Below are 25,892 nucleotides of genomic sequence, written 5' to 3'. Positions count from 1 at the left end.
ACCTCCTTATAGGCCAGGCTCCCTGGTTGGATTTTGTGTTCCATTATGTGACACAGACGCCTCTGGTCATGCTTATATGAGATGTAGTCTAGCTTACTGGAGGAGAAGGAAGCCACCAGGTTTCCAAACCATAGCTCCCACAAAGCAATGTGGCAACATAAAGAATTGCAGTTCAATGAGCACTAATGCTAAACTCACCATTTTGCCATTTCCAAATCAAAATTTTTCAGGATTTCTGTCTGTAGAACAATTTCAATGTTTCAATTTTTCTTCCTGATTGGCCAAAATTCGAATCTTTGCTCCGCTCTAAGAATTATTGTTAGGTGATTAGAGCTAAGGAGCAGTGCCAGAAAACATCTTCATGGGAGTGAGGACAGCGCACCGGCCATTTCCATGCACTGTGGCAAGCAGTGAAGAGAATGCAACCTGCTCCTTTTAGAAGCTGTCACAAAAGTTGCTCCTCTCTGTGTTCTACTCCACCTGCAGCCCCTTGGATGGTGTTATGTTCTGTGCAGCTTTCACGCCCCCTTCGGCAGTAGATGCACATTTTGCCCCGTGAAGTAATGAGGATACCAGTCCTTTGCATTTGTGGAACACTTTGAGGATCTCAATGTTTTATAAGCCTTAAAATGCTCCCCAACCACCCTGCAAAGTAGGCAAGTATTAAAACATCTTTTTTACAGGTGCACAAATTCTGACACAAAGACATTAAGCAAACTGCAGCATCTCAATTGAAGAAGAGGGAACAGCATCTAGGAATCCCTACTCCCCAACCCCCGCAACCTTGCCATGTGTTGTTAAAGGCCTTCCTATTTTATTAAATACATCTTTAAAGCCACTCCCCCACGCACCTGGTCCTTGCACTGTGCCGGGGGACCTGTGCCACACTCAAAAATGCAGTCGCCCAAAATATAAAACTAAGAATCAACATCACACGCAGGAGAGCTGCAAGCCAAAAGTTAGTTTTATTAAGAGTATGTACAATGTCTAGTGCACACAAGGGCTGCAGTTGATTCCTAGGAAGAAAAACGCATCGCTTTTAGTTATCCTTTAATGAAACTGAAGTGCTGCCAGGATTTCAATTACGGTCAATGAGATTCCCTTTAATGAGAACATATAAGGTTTTTCAGCCATGAAAGATGTGTTGTATAACATGAGCATCAAAGCATTAACAGACTCTCAAGGGATTGCACACAGAACACCCCAACAGAGAGATTTGTTGTGGACTCGTGAGGTTACACAATATCTGTGCATGTTCACATGAAAGCAGAATCAGACCCTGCAAAGAACTAGTAACAAACCCCACACAATCCCAATAGCTGCCATTTAAAATATTTTGGTGCTTTTGTAAGGAAACCTCGACTCCTATTTTACATGCAAACACATCAATGAGGGAGTTCAGCTTAAAAATCAATAGCACCCTATGGCCCCGGGTCCTGTATCTAATGCAAAGTTATAAAGGGACTAAGTTTAAAAGACCGAATAAATGGATCTCTTTCCTCCTAGACAACAGGCTGATGAAATGTCTCACCCCTTCCAGTCATGCACTTTGTATTTTTAATCAGCTGTGTCCCTGGGCTGGTAAACCTTTCAGAATTGTTTACTGTACAATCATGTTGTTGGGCAGCCTATTAATGCTGAAGATGAAAATTTGACAAACTCTCTATAAGCCTATTACAGAAACTACGTTCTGCACATAATTACTTTTTTTTTTAAATACCCAATACTTTAAGGCATGTCTAAGCCGACTACCTATGGCATACACCACTGTAAATCCACACAAAAATGCAATAAATTCCTGTGAAATTACTGCCAACATTGACAGTTTCTGAATTAAAGAAGACTGTATCTTGCACAACACATACAGAGGCGGTTTCTGTCCCAGATTTAGAAGATACAGACATTTTTGCAGTGCCTTTCATCCAGTTGGACCTCAAGCCACTTTCTACAGTGATTGCTGGTGCCACACACCCTACCCCTCTCCCACTGGCATCCCACAGGGATTTGCCGAGAAGCCCACACACACACACACACCCTGATGGTCCCCAGTCCCTTCCTTGGCTGGGAAGCTCTGTGGCATAGGCATCATGTATGGGAATCTTGCAGAAGCCAGGTGCTGAGGTTCCTCCACATCTGCAAAGGCAGCTGAGTCCACAACACAGAGCTGCTGGAGAAATACAGGTGGGGGCACCCCAGGCTGGGAAAGGTGGGAGGAACCGAGGGCTGATGGGGGCTTGAGGAGATGATGGCTCCAAGAAGGAAAAAAAACCCTCCCTCTGTGCAATAGGCCCCCTCCCCGTCACATGCTCAGCCCAAGGAAGACACCTGCAAAAATCAGCAGCCCTTGGCCTCCTCTTTAGGAAAATTCTGGTTATGTCCCTGAGAAATTGTACAAAGGGGTGAACAATCTAGTTCATTTCACCTAACTCTGAAGGGTGGCCATTTCCAGGGTGAAATGTAGCAGCTGCTTTAAAAGGTTTTCAGTATGCTTCTGTGGCCAATGCACCAGTCTGGGAGCTAACAAATCCCATGTCCGGTTCCTAACTGTGACAGTGACCTTGGAACTGTCACTTATCCTCTCTGCACTTATCCTCACTTTCCCCACGTAGGAAACAGGGATTTTGCCTTCCTGAGTTTACACAGCGTAATGTATTCTGGGTTTGACCGAATACAAGTCATAAAAATAATAATTTGTAAAACCAGAGAATGATACCGTGATTTTGTAAAACCCTTTGAGATCTTATGTATGAGAAGTGCTATATAAAAATGTCAAATATCATCATCATCATCATCAATAGCATATGGAAACACAACACTTTAGGGAAAAAGAAGTGAAGAACAGTACACAGGATTGAAATGGCAGGCAGGACTTGAGTAGGCACATTGTAATTACTGAACTTGGAATATAGCCAGGACACTGGGTTGAATTACTCTACTCTTGTGAAAAGTAACATGGGATCTTTAAATGACTAAATAATCAGGACATTGGTTTTACCTCTCAGCCAAGGGGATACCTCCATCAACACAGCATCCCCTGGGTCCAGACTGGAGCATTGGTTCAATACTAACAAGGGAGAATGAATCACTAACCCCAACCCTAAGGCCTGCAGCACCTATGACAGGGGTTGGCAACCTTTCAGAAGTGGTCCGCCAAGTCTTCATTTATTCATTCTAATTTAAAGTTTCATGTGCCAGTAATACATTTTAACGTTTTTAGAAGGTCTCTTTCTATAAGTCTATAATATATAACTAAACAATTGTTGTATGTAAAGTAAATAAGGTTTTTAAAATGTTTAAGAAGCTACATTTAAAATTAAATTAAAATATAGAGCCTCCCGGACCAGTGGCCAGGACCTGGGCAATGCGAGTGCCACTGAAAACCAGCTTGCATGCCGCCTTCGGCACCCATGCCATAGATTGCCTACCCCTGGCCTATGATTTCAGAGGTTTCCATCCAAGTATCGACTAGCCTGGGCCTGCTTAGTTTATGAGCTCATCTTGAGGTGGTATGGCTATAGGTTTCTTTCAGCATTCTTTAACTGCAACACCTTATGGGTTTCTAATTTCTAGACAAGGTCTAGTCTATCACTCATCTATTTTCATGGTCCCCAAAATTCAAGGATATCTATTTAATTTCCCAAGAAAACCTAATATTAAAAATACTGCTCTCTCAGGCCAAACCACACAGAATGAACAAAGTTCTCCTGGCTGCTCTATGACCAGGTGATCAATAAGCATATCAAGAAGAAAGAAATGAGACCAAATCATAAACTACTGTAAATCTTTTACTCATCGTGGGGATAATGAATGTGAGTAGTTTCAGAGAGCAGAACACTTCAACCTCTCTGGCCACACAATAGCAGATCTTAAGGTGGCCATCCTGCAGCAAAAAAACTTCAAGACCAGACTTCAAAGAGAAACTGCTGAGCTTCAGTTCATCTACAAATTTGACACCATCAGCTCAGGATTAAACAAAGACAGCGAATGGCTTGCCAACTACAAAACTAGTTTCTCTTCCCTTGGTTTTCACACCTCAGCTGCTAGAAGAGAGCCTCATCCTCCCTGACTGAACTAACCTCGTTATCTCTAGCCTGCTTCTTGCTTGCATATATATACCTGTCCCAGGAAATTTCCACTACATGCATCCAACGAAGTGGGTATTCACTCACGAAAGCTCATGCTCCAAAACATCCGTTAGTCTATTACGGTGCCACAGGACTCTTTGCTGCTTTCACAGACCCAGACTAACACGGCTACCCCTCTGATACTTAGTTTTCTTGTCAATCAACATGCCATTCATCTTGATAACAGCAGACACAGGCAAAGAACTTGCTTAGTCCTAGAAGGAAGGCATACTTTATCCTAAAGAAGGGTGTTAGATGCTTCTTGTTCATTCTGTTTTTTAAAAAAAAAAAATAAGCAAAAGAAATATTACAATAAACTAAAGCCTACAAAATTGTCCAGAAAATTTACCAGCCCAAATCAAAGCTTCTGCTCATCCATCCTTTTCCATGATAATGATCACAATGGGGGGGAAAGTACCATGTTTCACTCATCCTGGGCAAGCAGCTTTTTACAAGTCTAGGCTGACAAGATCTGCTTTTTTCAAAAAGCTTACGTAAAATGAGTTTGTGAGCAGATCCCTCTGACTAAGTGTCCAATTCACAACATGTTATAACTCAGACACTCATATTACAGAGCTGGGGGAAAGGGAGTGCAAATTGTCTGCAAACAATTCCAGGAATTCAACAGTTGTAAATAATTTGGGGCAGGAGCTGTCCTTTTTTCTGTGTACACAATAGGAGTCTTGGTGCATGACGAAGGCTTGTACGCGCTACCACAGTACAAACACACAATACTGAATTTCAGCTTACCATGTTCAAGAAATTCATGCAAGCTGAATCTTCTGTGTAGGAACATTTGCAAACACAATGAACAACTCAAGCACAATTTTGTTATTGGACGAAATGAGATTCATTTTGTCACAAAACAATCTTAATTTTGAAATGGAAGTGGATGGAATGGTTAAAAAAGATTAAGCGGCATTCATCTCCACATCTAACTTGAGATCTTGGTTTGAGACACATCAGTAGGGGCATTTGAGGGAGCTGCCATTGCTAACTTCCTGTGCTTTACCTGTTCTACAGGTAAATAGACAACAACTATTGGTATCCCAAGATAGCAATCTGGAGAGAACTAAATTAATATCAAGGGCCAAGGAAAAAAAAGGGATTATTAGCTTGAGTAAGTAAAGCCATCTTTGCAAAAAGGCTCCCTTTGATTTTTTTATTTCATACTTAACTAAAAACAATGAATAGCAGAAGTCTTATCTCTCGGCAATTTTACATAGAATACCAGTGCTTTGAATAAAACTAGCTTTAGACTAGATTTGTGTGTGTGATTTGAAACATGTATGTGAGTCAAATACATAGTGTACTATTTAGCATTTATGTAGCCCTGTGAATTTACTTGATATCATGTGGAACACATAATACAGCAATCTTGACCTAGAGCACTTCTAGACACAGGCCATAAAGAGGAGGATTGGTAAGGTGCTAGAAGGCACACGGCACTGTCAGTAAACAGATCAGCTTAGAAGAGAATCATAAAAGGAAAGGAATTTGACACTGGTGAGGGAGAATTCTTGGCACAAAGGAAATGAGAGACTTCCATGCCTAGAAAGTGTCTCATGAAAGGAAGGGTGAAGCTGAGAAGATGAGAGAGGGCCCAGCGCTGGGCGGTGTGGAGTGCCTCAACTTCAGTGAGATGTGAGGTTACTAGGCAGCTTGTAGCATCGTTTAGAAGTAGGATACGGAGAAGCAAAGGAAGCCTGAGGGGGGTGTAACAGTGTGAGGAGAGCATCTAAGGCAGGGCTGGCATTGTAGATGGTTTAAAAGATGAGCTTAAACATAATGCAAAAAGAGTGAGACAAGCCAGTGAAGGGATTTCAGCTGGGTCGGAGCGAGACAATATGGTCAGAGGAGATTTTTTAACAGAAGCAATTTGCATAAACTAGAAGGGGGTAAGGAGGACAGGCATGGCTGCCAGGAACCAAGCTGAGAAAGAGAGGATATGGACCATGGTTCTGTCTCTTGGGGTGGAAAGGAGGATTTTAAAGAAAAAGGGGCAGGACTTAGCAAGAGCCAGGGTGAAAGAGAAAGGAATCTAAGAGAATATCCAGTTTGTGCATTGATGGCAGAGGGGACTCCAGGAAGAGATGGTTTTGGCGGATAGATGATGAGCTCAGTTTTGGCTATTCTAGTATAGAGGCAGCAGTGAAACACCCACAAGGAGATGGCAGAGAGGTAAGCATGCAGCAGTCTGCTTTGCACACGACATACTCATCAGAGTGATCCAGCAACTGAGGCATGAAACCTTGTCAAAACTCTCAGTGTCCGTCCATTAGAGGACATCCTGGAGATGAAGTGGCCTATTGTGCAGCTATGCGGGAAGACGGACAGGGGCCACTGAGTGTAGTTTATTAGGCCACAACTTTAATTCTTAAATGCTTGGGAGTACCCGGCAGATAAAAGTGTACAGAGCAAGTAATTCCATCATCATTTTAATATATATCCAACGGCTTCTGTCAGCCTCCCCCTTACCCATCTTGGCCTCCAGCCAGCCTGCTGCTGGGACCTCAGCATCCACCACCCCAAATGAGGGTTGAAAGAGGCTATAAAATATAGGAGGGTTGGCTCTCTGCTGTAAATGTCGGAGAAGCCCTGAAGCCCCCCTGTTTCTGCTCCTTTAAAGACTACCTCCTTTCAATCCTTTCCCAGTCCATTCTATCTGATCACTGTATCCCTCCCTAGGGAGTTCCTGCACCAGAGATCCACCCCATGTTTACATATTGAGTTGCAACATCATGGCCAAACTCCTGTTTCATGTTCGCCCCAACGAAGCCTCCCCCGAACGTGCTGTGCGGAAAATGGGGAAAAAAACCCACCTTGCCTTGGCCAATCTGGCAGCAAGGCAAAAATTCCTTTCCAGCCCCCCGAGAACAGAGCGATTAGTGCCAGGCCCACAGCAGATCCTGACCAAACCTGGTATTTCACCACTTCCATGGGTCAGAAGGGAAGTGCTGCTCCACCCAGTCCAGATAAAAGAGGGCTTTTTCTGCACCAGCATACACCTATATAGTCCCCATCACCACCACTTCCAGTCCCCTGGGGGAGATAGGTCAGCATCCCCGCGCTGACCTGGTCTGCAACTGCAGTAGAAAGCCACTCCCTGGCTCTCTAGCCCTTAAAGGGGCCTACAGTCTTTCCAACAATCCAGACAACGACTCCCACCACTTAATGTGTGGTGAGATCATTCTCTGCTCCATAGGCATTTGTCTAGAAGAAAATAGGCCCCTACAGTACACACGCATTTCATCAGTGAGGTGATCCAGGGATATCGTTTGAGGGGCAAGTTTAGCATTTCATATACTAAAAGCCAACACAAAGAATGGGTGAGAATAGGGGGTAGAATGCAAAGAGGAAGTATTGTCTAGAGGTTAGAGCAATGTATTGCAAATCAGAACACTACAATTCTGGTTGGGGTTGCTCTTTGACCCAGAGTGAATCTAAGTACCCCCTATCTCCTTTCCCTACCTCGCAAGTTTGTTGAGGCTTACCACAGTGAGGCCAGATTCTACCACCCTTACTCACACAGAGTAGTACCTTTCCCCTTGGCCTTAGTGGGACTATTTGCAGAGTGAAGTATTATTCCACGTGAGCAATGGTGGCAAACCCTGACCCTTAACGCTAATCAATCTCTCTCTGGGATTCCGAGGTGAAAGGTACCATGCAGGAAAGGTGCAAAGGAGAACTCTTGCTTTAATGAACTCAGACACATGAAATGTTCAATGCACAACTTTTTCAGCAAATATAGGATATGCAGCTTTTGACCTACATTTCCATTGGCAGTTAGTTTTTTTTTAAGCATCTTTATATAATGGAGAGTTTGAATGAATTCATATAAAACATTTTAGCATGAATCCACTGTGTAATTCATGCCAGAGGTAAATAAATAGAGCCACCTTCAAACAATTGTTGCTTGGCTACAACTAGCTGTTCCTTTAGAATTTCATAACTGTTCATTGCTCCAACGTCTATAGCTTACACAACTTAAGACTGAATCAGACAGATTTTTTTTTGCACCGTTCTGTTAGCGTTTTCTTTATATTTTGAAAAATATCGGTAGAATGCATCCCACAAGCAGCAGTATCCATGCTAATGCAGACAAATGAAAGAAGCACTGAAATTTACTGAGCTACGTGTAGATGCTTGTGCTGTTATGCAGCCAACAGTAGCAACTCCATAACCAAGACTGTGTCTGATTTACTGTGCTGTGGCAGTGTGTCCCATTGAAAAATAAGGGTTCAGAACACATAACATGTACATGAATGGCCTACATCACCAAAATCACAAGCCATCCACTCTGGGCATTGGCATATTTCCCATTAGTTATCATTCATGTGAATTTACAATAGTCACACTCTCTCTCTCTCTGTGCCCATCTCCCACCCCCAAAATTCTGTTACTTTCATTTGTGCATACCTTAAGTAGCTTCACTGGAATCAATGGAATTACCCCAGTGTGGGCCAGAGCCAAAACCCTGGATCTAAAACCACCCAAAATGTGATTTTGTTGGGATCCAGATCCAAGCTTCACTGCTCTCTTTCATGAGACAAACTCCAAAACTCTCAACACCCAGGAACTTACAACTATTAATTGGTACATTCTATCATATCCTATATTAAAGATTTTCTATAGAAGAACTTGTACACGTCCCGCCTAGCCCCTACATTCCTTGCACTAAACCGTCCATAATGTCAGTGAATATTTTGAATGTGCAAGGAATGCCCTGTATCTAACCCCGGTTTGACTTCTTTGCTTTCTGCCTCCCCCCCACACACTCACTGCCTTCTAGTACCAGTGCAATTAGAGATGGCTTTTCAGTGTAACTGCCTTCTAACTACTCTCTTTCATTAATCCAACACAAAAGCTTGGGCCACCCAAAGAGAAGAAAGTGATTGCAAGAAGGAGGTAGTTTTGTCACAATGGCCAAGTTAAAACAAGAGATAATTGGGGGTTGACTTGGCTTCCCTCCATTCACATGCTTTAATATAGAGCTACAGATGGGGGATGTAGCAACCCCTTTCCCCGTTGGCCCTAACTCTGCCCATTTAAATGCCCTCCTTTCAACTTTTCTATCAATGTGGATTGTAGCCAATTATCTGACTTAGATTTCTTTACTTTTCTTAAGCATTAAAATTAGCCCATGCACTAACTGAATATTAGCACCTATATGGCTCCCACTGTCATGCTGTGTGAGCCGTACTGTGTAAACAGTCTTTAATGTGTGTGTTTATCCTCACAGGAATGCTGTGAGGGAGGGGAGTGCTCTTGCCCCATTTTACAAATAGACTAAGCGACACAGGAAGTCTGTGGCACAACAGGAAATCAAATCTGAGTTTCCCAAGCCTGAGGCTAATGTCCTACCCACTGGACCAGCGTTCCTACATTCACTGTGAAAAAACACACTGGGAAACAAAGGGACAAAACGTCTGCTCAGATGCAACAGCATGAATATGAAGCATTTGAAATGAAAATCAACGCAAACAGAGTAAAACTTCACTGAATTCAAATGGTATTACACCCTATTTACTCCTCTGTAGCTGACAGCAGAATCTGACCCAAAAGTCTGTGTCCCAAAGAAAGCAAATTTAAAGGTGCCTGCTTTCTACTTACCATTTTAGTACTGTTCATTACACATAGGACCACTAATGACAGCAATCCAATTTGTTTAAACAAGACTGAGACGTACTGTCTTTTCAGTTAACGAAGCCCCGCACTGGGATTTGATCATGTAGTCATTGACTAGCAGCACACTGCAAAAGAAGCATTCAACATGCATTCCAAAATAAAGAATCCCCATCCCAATCCCCATGTTGGTTGAGTCATTAGGGCACACAATTTGCATGAAACCAGCAGATGTTCTGTAAGTTAGAATGTTCTCCCCAAGCTAAGAACCTTTTTAATCTACCCTCATACATCACAAGCTTTGTGAGGGGTTTTTTTTTTAAAGGAAGTAATTGGGTACATAAAAATTTTACCTCATAACTGGCTACCTTTAAATCACTCGCTGCACTACTGAATATTTAATCAATTTTGTCAACTGAAAATAGCTTTTAATTCATTTCCAGCTGCTGTTGAGCTCAGAGCCGGTTGTGTATGTGCAAATCTCACCCAATTAGTTCCATCTTTTGCTGCTTTTACTTCCCATTATTCATTATTTAAATTACCATAATATTTTCAGGGCACAATCAGCTGGCCCTTTGTGCAATACCCTGGAATAAAACAAAGACCCCTCCCCCCAGCCCCAACCTTGAGAAGCCTGGTGGTAATCAATCTAGACAGAAAAGACCAGATCTTTGAGACAGTAGACAAGAAGAAGAGACAAGATTTAGATGAGCAGCCTTAGGAAACAGTCCAAGTTAAAGGGTAAAATCCAGCAGATGGGGTCATCATCAGAAGTCTCATTGACTTCAAAGTGGCCAGGAATTATTCCAAAACATCCTACCCTTTCTCCTTCAACGGTGAGGGTATAACTCAAAGTTTCCCCCACGTCTAACATTAATGTCCATCTAGGCCACGTCCAGACTACCCGCCGTATCGGCGGGTTAAAATCGATTGCTCGGGGATCGATTTAGCGTGTCTAATCTAGACGCAATATATCGATCCCCGAGCGCGCTTATATCGATTCCGGAACTCCATCAACCCCAACGGAGTTCCGGAATCGACACGGAGAGTCGCGAACATCGATCCCGCACGGTGTGGACGGGTGAGTAATCCGATCTTAGATATTCGACTTCAGCTACGTTATTCACGTAGCTGAAGTTGCGTATCTAAGATCGATTTCCCCCCCTAGTGTGGACCAGCCCGAATCACCTGCTACTTAGTGCTCCAAAAGGAAGAACTCATTTCAGCACAACAGTCAACCACATATTTGACTTTAGGCATGTGAGTTTCCCATTCCTAGACAGTGAAATATTTAAAATACAAGCATAAAGTTAAGCACATGCTTAAGTACTCTGCTGAATCAGGGTCTCAACCAGTCAGGCTCAGTTCTCGACTGTGGCCGAGCAAAGCAACACATAGGCCAAGTGGAAAAGGGAGATGGTCAGTGAGCTGGACACGGTTTCCTGATTCTCAGTTGATCGGCCACAGCATAAACTTCAGAGAGGCAACTTTAACATACAGGGCTGGTGAAAGACCTTCCCCTGGTAGAGAATCAATAGCAGCAAGGCCTTGTTCCACTACACCCTAACCTACTCCCTGCCTCCCCTTCCTGCCCAGACATATTCATTCCCCCCTCCCCACCGCTCCAGGGAAGAAGGAAGCAGCCAGAGGAGAAGACACCCCATGAGGAATCTTCAGCCAGTCTAAGTTCACTTCACTTAACCAGCACAGTGGGAACTTACTGGACCAAAGAATCGAGCCAATCAACTCCAAGGTAGTCATCTCCCTCCATCTGTCACACTGCAGCACTATGCACCCTCATCACAGCACCCCAGCCTACGCTTACGACTACAGTGCTTTAGAAAGCGAAATGCCTCCTGAGCCTTTTAACGGAATCTCAAGCGTTCCCCCTCAGTATGCTTTCTGTGATGTGCACTATGCCACATCTGCCTGACATCACTCCCCAGATCTTTACACGTTTTGAAACAAAATATCAAGTTACGCAGAAGCTGGCTGGAGATAATTAGCCAGAGCTGTCATGCTGAAACTTCGGAAGAGAAGGATAGGCCTGAGAATGGGCTTGTAAAATCCCAGCTACTTAGAAATGTAAAATCTCATTCCATTACTGTCAACAAGGATAAATGTGTGTCAAGCCATAGGGTATATTGGCACCTTCCAAATATACTGGAAACGTTTTTCACATTTTCCCCTTGTTTGTTGATTATAACAGCTCCTGCTAACACCAGTGTAGACAAGAGGTTGTCAGTGCTTCTGTTCTAAATCTTGTTTTTCCATTAGTTTGCTACTCAGATGTAAAACTAAGTGCTTCAGAGTCCAACGCCTGATACATTGTATGAGATGCACTGCAACTGATTATGCCTGGCCCCACTTATCTATTTCTAATGCAATCTGGTAAACGAGGTGCCAACTTATATGTGGGATGCATTTAAATTTCCATACATAATTTTTTTCTTTCCATTCTATAGTTATGTATCTAGATGCATATGCAGTATACTAAGTTATTTCATATAAAATATTTGTCTTCTTTGGGTATTCAGATGGCCTCAGTCTTTTCATGTGTTTATCCTTCCCCGTGAGATAGGGAAGTGCTCTTACCCCTAATTTTACAAAGGGAAAACTTCGGCACAGATAGGCTTCCTTCCTATAGACTATGCACCCGAACAACAAGATGGGAAGCATTGTATCTGCATAAGCCAGTGAGATTCTGGTGCTTTTGCCTTTTGCAGGACAGAAGTCAGACAGAGAGAGTTTTATTGCAGTTAGTATTACTTCATTGTGATCACATTGTGGTTATTTCGGAGACTCTTTCATACCAGTTACTCAATAGTGAAATCAGCCTCTCGCTGCTATGCTGCCTGTTTTTCATATGAAGAGTGATTGTTGCCCTACCCATTGTAGCAGGTCATTGTCCTTTATCTAAAATTCCATTAAATGGCTTTGCTAGCTGTGGCATTGTGAGTCTTCTGCGATTTTATGGAATTAACTGGGTCATTTATCCTCGTTTGGACAGCTACCGTTATTTAAGCATTTAGTACTGTCTTATGTTTAGAAAAAGCTATTTCAGGTCATTTTCAGAAGTTTTTAGAATTCCTCTCCCACCACCACCACCCTCAGTGGTGAGGGAAACTGGCTTTGCAGAGAGGATAGCAAAAAAACCACAACCTCTAATAAAATATTTAAGAAATTATCTAGAACATGTCTAAAATACAGGCTCCAGTACATCATGTGGCAATAAAAGACTATATGAGGAGTGGGTAAAAATGCTTTGTTGTAATATATCTATCCCCAAATTATGCTGATAAAGGGTTTGAATTCTTACCCCTGAAAATAGCAAGAGCATCATCATTGACTTCAATGGCCACAAGATCAGGCTTCAATTCTTTATGCCCAAATCATCATGTAGTCTATGTTTCCATGCCACACCATTGTATATCATGATATATTATAGGAGGGGCTGGTAGTACCACCATGTCATCAGAAGGGACAAAAAAACCACTAACGTACCATGCACTCAAACTCTCCAGCGACACGCAAAAGGGTCCTACCTGGCACTCCCAGCAGGGCCGCCCCAGAGATTTGTGGATTCACGAGATTGAGCCAGATCCAGGGCTGGCTCCAGGCCCCAGCAAAACAAGCAGGTGCTTGGGGCGGCACATTTCTAGGGGCGGCATTCTGGCGCCGGCCATCATAGGTGCCGAATCTGGGGCATGGGGAAAAAGTGCCGCCTCCGCCTGCTCCTCTGAGCACGCCGCTGCCACTTCTCTTCTCCCCACTCCCTCCCAGGCTTGCTGTGCACAAAACAGCTGTTTTGTGCAGCAAGGCTGGGAGGGAGGTAGGAGAAGCCTAGCGGCGGGTGCTCGGGGCAGGTGGCAGTGGTGGAGCGGAGGTGAGCTGGAGAAAGGAGTGGTTCCTCTATGCCCCATTACTTCCTGTGTCCCCCCACCTAGCTCACCTCTGCTCTGCCTGCTCCCCTAAATGAGCCACTGCTCCGCTTCTCCGCCCTCCCATGCCTGAGAGGGAGTGGGGAGAAGTGGAATGGGGGCACACCAGGGGGAGCAGATGGAGTGGAGGTGAGCTAGGGTGAGAGGTCATGGGAGCCCCCAGAAAGCAATGGGGAGGGAAATGCTGCACGCCCGGGCGAGGAGGAGGGGCTGGGGATTTGGGGAAGGGGTTGAGTTAGGGAGGGGTCAGGGGGGGCATGAAAAAAAGGGAGGATGGTCAAAATTTTTTTTGCTTGAGGCAGCAAAAGTCCTAGAGCCAGCGCTGGCCAGATCTAGGAACTACAATGATCTATGCAATGCCATCTGTCGTGGCCACCCTGGCTGGCACAATGGTCCTTCATAGACTATGTGCGTTTGATGATGATGGTAGTGCAATGTATCATGGTTACCTGACACTTCCCATTATAAAGGTCCTGTTTTCAATTGCTTACACTTTGCCACACTTTAATTCTTCAGGCTAAAAGTTTTCCATCTTGGGTGCCTGCCTCAAGCAGAATTTTTTTTGGAAAAATATCAGTAAACGGTTAAAGTCATCTCAGAGAACAAAGCTAGGGAGGGGAAAACATGTCATTTTGTCCACATTTAAAAGGTATAGCAACCCCTTGTGAAAATGGGTAGGAGTTGGCTTTTGTGTCAGAGATGTGCTTTTGCTGTCCCCAAGAAAATCTGCCTACATTTGGCCAAGTTATAAGCCTTTCAAAAAAAATCACAGTTTGCACATGCTCAGCAGAGACTACTTAGATTTTAGCAGCTAAATTCTTCAAATGTTCCATCCTCACTGAGCATGCTCGAGCCTCTCACAGCTACTGCGGCTGGACCAGACTCTGCATGCCCCATTCCCAGAAAGCAACCGAGACTGCTCCAGCCAAGGGCTGCAGGGGGCTCAGAAAGATTCCCTCTGTAATGGCTGCTCCAGTCTGGGTGGGGCCAGGCATTGTAACTGGGAGCAGAGAGCCTGTCTCTCCCACACTTTCAGTGACCCCACAGTGGCACACAGGGAGCCTGGAGGAAGAAGCCATTTGAACTGAACGCAGAGGGGACAAAACTGGACAAGAGAAAGGGAAAGGAATACATTGGGACAAGGAATCTGGCAAGACTGGGGAGAGGGAGAAACTGGGATTGGCTGGGCAAGGAGAGAGGATCTGGGCACCAACAGGCTAGCGATGTGTGAGGACATTAAGATTCTAGAAGATAGGGGAAAGGGGAAGACCTGGACTCCCTGGCCAAGGAGATTAGGACTAGGAATTAGCAAAGGTGGCAGGAAAGACAGATTTGACCAAGAACTGGGATATGGGGGGATAACTGGGACTGACTAGACAAGGAGACTGGGAAGTGGGGAGAGGAGGGATGGGATAAGAAGCCTGAGGAGGGAAGACTGGGTAGGCAATGAGAATGGGACTGGAACAGGGAACCTGGGGTAGAAAAGAGGCAGTACTGGGAATGGGACAGTTTGGATTGGATGAGGCAGATAAGTTCAAATTTGGGAGGTAACAGGTGGAAGAGTCCGTGCCAACTGGACACACTCCCATTCAGAGCTTGGAATGGAACCCAGCATTCCTGAATCTCCCTGTTTCTCTGCTATCAGAAAATCTCTGTGAAACCCACTAGCAGAGTATAATTCTCATCTCGCTCTAGTGCCAGTCCACAGAAGGGATGACAACCTTCTATTGCTATGAGTTTCTCAATTACCTCAAGTACCAGAGGTCTGTAAATGGGGATCTAAAGGTTCCAACCCTGCTGATGAATCATGTTGGTGTTTATATGATGCTACATAATGGGATTTTTGTTTTCTCATTTGTTTTTCTAAACACCTCGGAAACTGCACACAAAAAAACACATTAAAAGAATATTAAGACTGCAAAAGTCAAGCACTCAAAAGTTCGGAAATGCCAGAATTAAGATCATCTATGCAACTCCAATTCACAGCCTGTGTGTGTGTGCATTAAGACACAGTCTTTAACTATAGGATTACATTATTTTTCCCCACAGGACCCTGTCTTATTCAGTGCACACACAGAACCTGCTCTGGGGATACAGGATTACGAAGTAAAGGAGGACCCCTGCCTCATTTCTTACAGGTGTTGGAAGAGGTGGAGTGCATGAGGCAGGGAACTGAAGGAAGAGGAAGGATGGTAGCCGAGACAGTCCATTGCTGCCCGGGATTTCATCCCAATCCCTGCCATAGAGATATTGTGTGATACTGAGCAAGTCACATAAACCGCATTTTTCACAGGGGGTCACTAACTGTGCCTAACTGAGACCCTGGGGTCCGATTTGCAGGAGTGCTGAGCACTCACAGCTGTAACCAAAGTCAATAGGAGATATACCTAGCTCAGAGAGCTGGAAGGGACCTTGAAAAGTCATTAAATCCAGTTTCCTGCCTTTGAAGCAGGACCAAGTACTGTCCCTAAATGGCCCCCTCAGGGATTGAACTCCCAACCCTGGGTTTAGCAGGCTAATGCTCAAACCACTGAGCTATCCCTCCCCTCTTTGAGCCTTTGAACACAGAAAGAGCCACATAATGCTACATATACAAGTCCTAGACCTCTCAAATTGGGCAGCCAAAATTAGTGGAAACTTTTGATCTTAATATCTCTGTAAGTAAATGCTCCATCCGGAAATGGGAAAAATCTGTCAGTCACCCCACTACAGTAGTGACGAGCTCCACAGAAAAACCCATGAGCAAATAATTGTCTTCAGAGCAGGTTTTGAACAATGCTCAGTAATAAGGCACCAGACCAGACGCTGAACAATGAAGAGCAGGCAAAATAGTGAGAATAGCTTCATTAAGCAAGCACCATCCATCCTGTGCACTGAACACGGCAGTGGTCCTGTGTAAAAATAGCATATGATGCAATTAAAAACGGCATCAGTCAACCTTAATCCTGGCATTTCCTACCTTTGAAGGCTTGACTTTACAACCTTAATAATGTTCCTTTAATATAGTTGTTTTGTGTGGCGTGCACACGCAGGTGCACTTACACATCTCATCGAGATAGAGTTTGTGTCAATATTGACTAACTATCTTAAGATTTTTAGAAATTTTTTTTGAGTATTCCCATATCTGCCATAATGGTCACCGGTAATAATTTAATTTTGTGATTATTTGTTAATAGAAAGAACTGTCTGATTAATTTGAGAAGGGTCCTTACCTCCACCCCCCACTCTATTTGTGATGGATTTTTATACTAATGTTATTTCTTGGGCTTTAATAAGCAGTCGTTTTAGTTGTGCAGTCAACATGTTCCTGCCTTGCTACCCGATTCAGAACAATTTCATTTTAAATGATGAAGGCCATGTTCTCACTACTCAGCCATGCTATGTTCCCAATATTCTGTGTTCTCTTGTTTCCAATGTATTTCAAGGGCTAAAACCTGTTTTGTTTTTCCCTTTTGTTCTTGGCAGGAGACTGCCTCTTACCATTCATGTCTCTACAGATCTTTCATTATTAACAAAGAAGTCTTGTAAAGTCTATTTTAAAGTCCTGTGTGATTTTTCTCCCCTTAGTAGGCAGATATTTACCCTCATCTGTATGGATTTATGTTTATTAATATAAATTCTTCATATCAGTTCTGCTAGTGATAGTGATTATTAAAAGCTAATACTCCTGTATTTCACTTTGTACTAATTCATTCCAAAATCAAAAAGTAATTTTCACTTCTGCAATATGCAGAGTGCGGCAGAGAAAAAAGGTGTATAATCCCTTTTCTTTAGGCTGCTTAGCCTTCTGTATATTCCTGCCATTCCTCTTAAGCATGGTGGTGATTGCATCCCACCTACAGCATGTTTCATTTGTCTAGTATAGGATTCATTACATGATATCTGTCCCTTATTACTGGAATATCTCCAGTCTCTGTTTCCATTCTGACAGAGGATTAAAGAATGACGGGTCATTCGTATCAGGCACATGTAATGTATGCTAACAACCCTACCTTTTAGCCATGAACTGTTAGTTCTCAGCCTTGTTTTATGTCTATATTCTTATTCATGGTTAAAACAGACTTGGAAAATAGCACCGATACACTGCATGTTTTTATAAACAAAGTCATGGCTTCTTTTCTCATAACCAAGAAGTGATTATCCATTACTCCACTAAATGATCTTCTTTGACACAAAAATATTTTCATTTTTCTTTCAAAATGTCTTCACTGTCCCAAGATAGTGTTAAAAGAACTGTACACTCCAGGAAAGCAATGTTAAACCATCCCCAGCTGCATCTATTTGATGAGACAGCTGTCTTTTCAGTCAAGTAAGAATCATTCTATCCACTCTCATTTTTATACAACTTCTACATTTATATCAGGAGACTTTTTTTTTAAACAAAAGGAAACAGAGTTTTTCCCCTTGCTCCTTCATAGCTTCCTTTTTCCCCCCTCACTTTGTATATATTTATTATATACTAATCCATGTATATTACTTATCATAAACTTAGGTTAGTAAAGAAAATATCCATAGGAGTCACATGCATCAGAAGAGAGAATATGTCCTATAATTTTTGTACTAGCTTTGCAGGGTTCTCCAAACTGCTTAATGTTAACAATCTCCAGAAAGGAGCACTGTGATTATCTAGTCCGACCACCTATATAATATAGGTCACAGAATTTGCCCTCAAATAATTCCTGTTTGAACTACAGCATCCCTTTTAAAACAAATTCAATCTTGATTTTAAAGTTATTCCTACGTAGAAGTTTTGCAGCAGCTGAATCACATGCAGTCGTGCATCACTGAGGAGGTTCTCACCAACGATATGGAACAAGCCCACGTCACCACTACGGAACGGGCACAGCACCAACAATATTTTGCATAGAGAACTTGCTACAGAACCCAAGGCAATGGGCTAACAGATGGCGTTCAAGCCTAACTTCCAAAGTCCTATGCTTTCTGGGGTTCAGCATGACTCTGGCAGTTTGCGTGGATGTGTCTCTGTCTGTCTTTCAAGTCAGATAACCTCCATAGTCTGCTTTGCAGAATACAAAGCAATAAAATGTCTTCAGAGACTGATTAATGGTCAAAGCAAAGCTGAAGCCTTTAATCAATTTTAAATTCTGTTTATTAAGGGACTATTACAAAGCCATAGGTTATTCCTATTACTCAGATATAGCATCCGTAACATTAAAAAAAAAAAGAACAAACTATTTGACTGGTGAATGATTGAAAGCAGTATGTTGTCTCTCTCCAGCTCACTTTCCAGTTGCATCCCACTCAAGATGGAGGCTAGCATTAATAAATGGGAGCAGGTTTAAAAAGTGAATAGTTATTCCAGTAGCAATCTGTGTGGAAAATAAATTGTTGTTGGACACACAGAGACCGGCTTTCAAACACGGACTTCTTAATGGGACAAGTTCATTGGAAAAAAACGTAAAATTTGTACATGTTGATACAGGAGCTTGGCTTGGCAACTTGAGTCTACAACGTCAATAGAAATTTAAGTGCCATTTGCAAGGTAACAAAGGTTTGAGTTTTCTCGGTTGGAATTGGTTAACATTCTGTTTCGATATGACGGATACATTTTGAGTGCTTTCTAATACAGATACATTCCCTGAACCACTTTCTTGATACTGTTGCAAAAAACAGTGTTCATCATCAAATTACTATTTGTTTTCCTCACCATTTGCCAAGAAGCTGTTAACCTAGCTCTCAAATTACAAAGCTTAAGATCCCAATATTTCACCCCAAAAGGCAGAATTGGATTCTTTTTATGGACTGAAATTCAGTGTTTACTAGTACAAAATTCAGCACAAAATAAAACACTGCACACCACAGTGCATGAAATACTAAAGAGGCACATAAAATTGCACTCATCCATTCTGTTTGCACACAACCATATCAATGAAGTTTGCATCACAGTGAAAATCTTAAGAATGATTTGATTTTGATCTATAGTCTCATATGAGCCAGAATGGAATACATCACACTCCACTTATAACAGACATGATTTAAAACAATCGGTTATACTGGGCAAAAACATATTTCCCCAAGGCAAACATATTCACTTCAATATATTTTTCTCTGGTGAAAACACACAGAAACTCTAGGTATAACAACCTTCCGGGTTTTTATGGACATTACTAATGGTCTGAAAAACAAGGAGAGCCTACAGAGGAAAACTGCTATAAATTAGATGTAGGAGCTACAGTGATTTTATTTCCCTCATCATAATTCCCTGCTAACTGTATAAACTTTAGTTGAATAAATTCTTCATAGGCAAAGAGTGAATATTGTTTGAAACACTCAGAGCAACAACTGCGTCTGCTCTGTCAAGCCAGCAGCATCAGTGAACAGGTAACAGATCTGCATTCTTACTCTTACCTTTAGCATTTAGCTTCCTGAAATAAAGCACCCACTGTTTCTTTAACTTACAAACATAATGAAAGAAACGACTTGCCAAACAAGATTTCTGAATAGTATCTAATTCCTTGGGGAGTTTCCACTTTGGTATTCAGCCTAGAAGACCAAACTGAGATCCAAGGATCTCAGTGTTAACATGGACTCCCACTGCAATCTTGGGCAAATTACTTAAATCTCTTTGATTCAGCTCCTCCATATGTCCCATGGTTTGAGCAGATTCATGGGAACATAGGAACTGCCATCCAACATCATGACATTGGTCCATCTAGTCCAGTATCCTGTCTCCATCACTGATGATTAACGAGTATTGCATGCATCAGAGGAAGATGCAAGAAACCCAAAACTGAACAATTACAGAATAACTGGCTCTTATGGGAAGTTTCTTCCTGACCATAAGCATAAGGGTTGTTGTAGGCCCTGAAGCATGAGAATTTATATCTATTAGACATTTTTACCCTAGCAACCTGGGGACAGTCACTCACTGTTTGTACAATAAGCACTGTCTAATTCTGACTGCAATATCCATGTTTCATAATAATATGGATGTTATATTATGTTTAAATGTTTAATTCATGTTTGTAAAGTGTGTGATGCTGGCACACCAGGTGCCAGCTCTTGCCAAGACTGCAGACACGAGCTAAGAACCTACAAACTCATAGCTGGAGATCGGACCAGTTCACCTGTTTGTTAGGTAATTAGTTTTATAAGAATGTATTTAGCGTTTAGACTCTATGAATCGCGTAAGTCACTGCATGCATTAATCTCACTTGTAACGATATATAGACGTTTCTATAAGTCTATAATATAGAACTAAACTATTGTTGTATGTACAGTAAATAAAGTTTTTAAAATGTTTAAGAAGCTTCATTTAAAATTAAATTAAAATGCAGAGCCCCCGGATTGGTGACCAGGACCTGGGCAGTGTGAGGGCCACTGAAAATCAGCTTGTGTGCCGCCTTCGGCACGCGTGCCATAGGTTGCCTACCCCTGTGCTAAATAGAGCCCTCCAACAACTGTAATATGCTCATCTCCTTACTAGTGTATAGAGCAGTGGTGCCCAAACTTTAACAGCCCGCAAACCCCATCACTAAATTGTGAAATGTCATGAACCCCTTCCTAAACTTAAATCCCTGAAAATATTCATTTTTAAATTTCCTCAGTGTGATGGATGCCCCAACTGCCCACCTCGCTCTTCCTGGGGCTCAGGCTGGGGTTCGGGCTGCCGGCGGCAGGGCTCAGGCTGCCAGCCCCAACTGCCCAGCCCCACTCTTCCTGTTACTTGGGCTGCCAGCCCCGCACAGAGCACTGGGGTTCAGGTTGCCGGCTCCCTTGCTAACCCCTGGGACTCAGGCTGCTGGCACCACTCTCCCTGGGGTTTGGGCTACCAGCCCCATGCAGAGCACTGGGATTTGGGCTGCCAGCTCCCCTGCTGACCGCCGGAATTCGGGCTCCCAGCCCAAACTGCCCGGCCCTGCTCTCCCTGGGCTCGGGGTGCCTGCCCTGCAACTGGGTCCCACCTGCTGTCTCCAATGTACGGGGTCCTCTGGCTGCCATTAGTGAAATTTTTCTGGTGAACCCCCAGTAATGTTCTGCAAATCCCCAAGGGTTCACAAACCCCAGTTTGGGAAAGACTGGTATAGAGCAGGGGTAAGCAACCTACGGCACGCGTGCCAAAGATGGCATGCCAGCTGATTTTTGATGCTCTGGGATTCTGGCTGCTGCCCCATTGCCAGCCATGGTCCCAGCCACCGTCCCCACTCAGCACCCACTGCTGGCCTGGGGACTCCCAAGGAACTCCAGGCTGGCACCAGGCTAAGCAGGCCAACGGCTGAGCCCCCGGCTGAGCCACTCAACCTACTGTCGGCCTGGGGTTCCATTCACTCAGCTGGCAGCAGGCTGAGCGGGACTAAATTCAATGAAATAGGAAAACCAGAGCAACTAATGACAAAGTGCAAGAACCTAGAGAGCCTCCTGAAGCACGGTGATAGTTTTGATTTAAATGGACTTGAACTGTACGAAGAATTGAGTACACTGTCATCAATGTTGCCACATGCAAAATCAATGATTGACATTGTACAGTTTACTCATACCCGCAAACTTGTTGAGATATATATATCCTAACGTGTACATTGCCACTCGTATTCTACTGACAATTCCTGACCTGTAACAGTAGCATCAGGAGAACAGAGTTTCTCAAAACTAAAGCTCATTAAAAACTATCTCCGCTCTACAATGAGTTAGGAACACTTGACTGGTTTTGCTATTCTTGCAATCGAACAAGACATCACTTTGTCTTTGTCATACAATGATATTACTGATTTTGCAGCCAAGAAAGCCAGAAAGATTGCTTTTAATTAAAAACAAATCCTTGTTTCAATACCTCTTCACAGAAATTTCCAATAAAATACTGACAAATTAAAAAAATTATATTTGCATCATTCTGTCAAATCAGAATTTTTCTATAGTGCTGCTTCTTTAGTGCTAGTCCATCAGCATCACAGTGTGCTTAACTAAGTTAAACTGGTTTTAATAACATGCATGTGGCAAGTTTTCCAGTACTGTAAGCTTATGTTTGTGTTGCTCAGAGCAAGTCAGGCACAGGGGCACCAATTTAATAATCCTGCATAGGGCACCATAAATCCTAAGGACAGCCCTGATAGTGACCCAGGAGTTCATATGTGTTACTGGCTTGGTGAAATATAAATGATAGAACACACCACCAGTTTGAGTGTCTGTCTTGTTTTTGACAGTCTGGCTCGATATAGGCACTCACAGTCGTGAGCCAATCCAGACAGCGTGACAAAGTGCTTAGAAGAAGAAAGGTGCCGGCATAAGATTTGTTATTCATTCACTTTGCATCTTTTTCACAGATAGTATGTTTCTGTCACTTAGCACCCGCACCATTTTAGACTTAAAAGTGAGGAGTAAAAATGTGTCTAAGTTGCCAGTGTGTATTGCAACTCCTCTTTTCCCTAGTGCTTAACACTCTCTCAGAATGACACTTTCCAATTACCTCTTGGCCTTTCTAGCCCTCAAATCTGGCTCTTATTTCTCCGAGTTGTGTCTCTGTGTAGCTCTTAACCAACACTAACAGTTCAAGGCATGGCAATAAATACACAGCACTAACCCTCATACTGGTTAAGAGTGCCTGAAATCAGGTCTGTGCAACTCAACAGTTCTCAGATAAAACTGAAATTCACTAATAAAACCAGTTGGAAAATTTCAAGAATTACGTTTTACCCCCCAAAAAATGGGGGGAAAGTTGCCACTAAAATGTTCACAAAAAGATTTTCTGTTTTCCAATCATTTCTAGTCAAGAACAAGGAAGCGGATTCCAATTCTGAGATGTAGACAAAGAAAAACATTTTTGGTGGGTTAATTTTTTCGTTTTCCCTTTTGCTGTTCAATGGAAACGTGCCATGCCACAAGCAAACAATCATTTGAGCTTGAAAATAAAGAAAATACTACTAAGGGGAGGAAGGATGGTTGGTCTTGTTTTTAAAACACTGAATTGGGACGACTCAGACAATCTGGTTCCAAATCCTGGCTCTGCCACGCATTTCCAGTGTGACCTTGGGCAAGTGTACACTGCCCTGCAGTTCAGACTACAGGGGATGTAAATAGCACTGCATACCAAAGTGCTGCACTGTAGCTCGCCCTAGTGGATGCTACAGGCACAAACTAAAAGGACTGCAGACTACGATAATGCAAACTAGGAACCTTTTAATTCAGGCCTGCAGCATCTACAAGGATTTACAACACAACACTTTGGTGTGCACCACTCTTCATGCCCCCATAATCTGAACTGCAGGGCAGTGTGGACAAACTCAATCCCTGTGTCTCAGTTCCTCATCTGTAAAAAAAATATGGGGATAACATTTCCCAACCCTGTGGGAGTGTTGTGAGGAGCAAGAAAAATACTTCAGAGGTGCTCAGATACTGTGATAATAGGTTGTATAAAAGTAGGTGAATTAAAGCTACATTAAAGCAGTGGGACATGCCTGTTATAAAAATTTCTCTACCAAAATGGACAGCCATAGTCAATCATTCTGCCTGGCCTACAGGAGGTATAATGAGTAGAAGAAAAGTCAGTTAAACTAGTCATAATCAATAACACATTTTATAAGAAAGTCATACAAATATTAATGGCACAGCCTTCAAAGTCAGCTTCCAGGTGCCAAATCCTATTATACTCACAGATACTTAAAGAACACTTATAATTTTCTCCCAAGCGGTAGGCCAAATTTTGAAGTCCACTGAAATCAATGGATCTATACCTGGGATGCACTCAGCCCCTGTTGTTTGCTGGATTATTTAAATACATAAAGTATTTTTTAAAAAAACACTTACCTTAATATAAACTGATCTGCTAAGGAGTCACCAGTAAGGGACACATGAAAGGTTACTATGTCACCTTCCTTGACAGGGTTGAGTGGTAAGTGGATCATGACGTTCTCATCTAGCCTCAGCGAAGATTGTTTTAGTTTGTCTTGAGTGGGATAAACAATGATGCTACCAATCCTCTCCACCGGCAGCAAAGCCTTATGTGCATGATCTTGATCTGCATGTATGTTGTTTTCCCATTTTGCATCCTCAGGAGAACACTCCCCATCTGTTGCATACATCTTATAAAAGAGCTCCACAGTAATGCCTTCCAAAAAGGCTGCTGTTTGCTCATGCTCCACAACCAATGGTGGAGGTGAGCTGAACCAGCTCGGCGCTAATTCCAGTTCTGCAACACATAATCCTAGATGACCTTTCAACCTACAGCTGGCCACAGCTTCTCTAGTTTCCAGGAAAGCAAACATCTTCACACAGGGCAATCTCTCTGCAGAATCATAGTCATCCCAGTCCTTTCCAGCGATATAGAACAAGGCTTGCACTTTAGGTCTGTTGGAATATATTGAGCTGTCAATTATGTGTGATTTTAATTTCCAATTAAATGTGAATTCGTTAGCAAAACCAAAAGGAGCAGAAGGCAGCATTAGGTCCTCGGGAACAACTTGTTCCACTGAAAAAGGTCCGTAAGTTGCATTTATTACAGGTGGCTGCTTGGCTTTGTATATGAAGAATGACTCCACCCTTGCCTGCAAACTGGAGTTCCTCATGATATCTTGATTGGCTTCTTTGAGGAAGAAGGAAACATCAGCACTGGAGATGTGATAGCTCATGGGAAGATATACCGGCAGGTTTGAAAATCTCTGTGTGCTGTCCATGACTCCTCCTCGGCTTTCCACCACTGCAAACCAAAGGAAAAAGAAAAAGAAAAACAGAAAAAGAATTCTAATATTTACTTAACAATTTTTCTTCAGTTCCTCCCAGAAGCAATTATTTACTATAGATCATTATTGTTAGTCACCATTACAAAGCACTTACATGTTGTCACCATGAAGGTAACATGGCTCACTATTAGACCTGACATTGCAATACTTAACATTCCATTGCTCCTGTAGTGCCCCTTGTAAAAAGTTTGCCATAAGGCCTTGATCCAAAGCTAACTGAAGTAAAGTGAGTTTTGGATCAGGCACTAGTAGCAGACTTAAGGCCAGGTTCTAGTTTGGATTCCACAAAACCTTATTGGTTGGATTTTCATTTTGCACAACCAAATGAAACCCATGAGTTCTGCAGATCCAAGTTCCAATTAGGGTGACAGGATGTTCTGATTTTATAGGGACAGTCCCAATTTTTGGGTTGGTTTGTTTGTTTTTAATATAGGCTCCTATTACTCCCCCACTCTGTCCTGATTTTTCACACTTGCTGTCTGGTCACCCTAGTGCCAATGTATATAAAGCAC

General features: G+C 42.8%; 1 protein-coding gene across 1 annotated transcript in view; it reads right to left on the bottom strand.

Annotated features, from left to right (window-relative positions):
- TMEM132B (transmembrane protein 132B) overlaps positions 1-25,892 on the bottom strand; it is a 347,709-nt gene that overhangs the window by 229,428 nt on the left and 92,389 nt on the right. Inside the window, exon 2 of the mRNA XM_030583345.1 lies at positions 24,449-25,337. Coding sequence (XP_030439205.1) covers positions 24,449-25,337 — 889 coding nt within the window. The remainder of the gene's footprint in view (positions 1-24,448; positions 25,338-25,892) is intronic.

This window comes from Gopherus evgoodei, chromosome 13 (genome assembly GCF_007399415.2).
Source record: "Gopherus evgoodei ecotype Sinaloan lineage chromosome 13, rGopEvg1_v1.p, whole genome shotgun sequence".
Classification (NCBI taxonomy): Eukaryota; Metazoa; Chordata; order Testudines; family Testudinidae; genus Gopherus; species Gopherus evgoodei.
The sequence above is the reverse complement of the archived record's forward strand: the minus strand, read 5'-3'. Positions and strand labels throughout refer to the sequence as shown.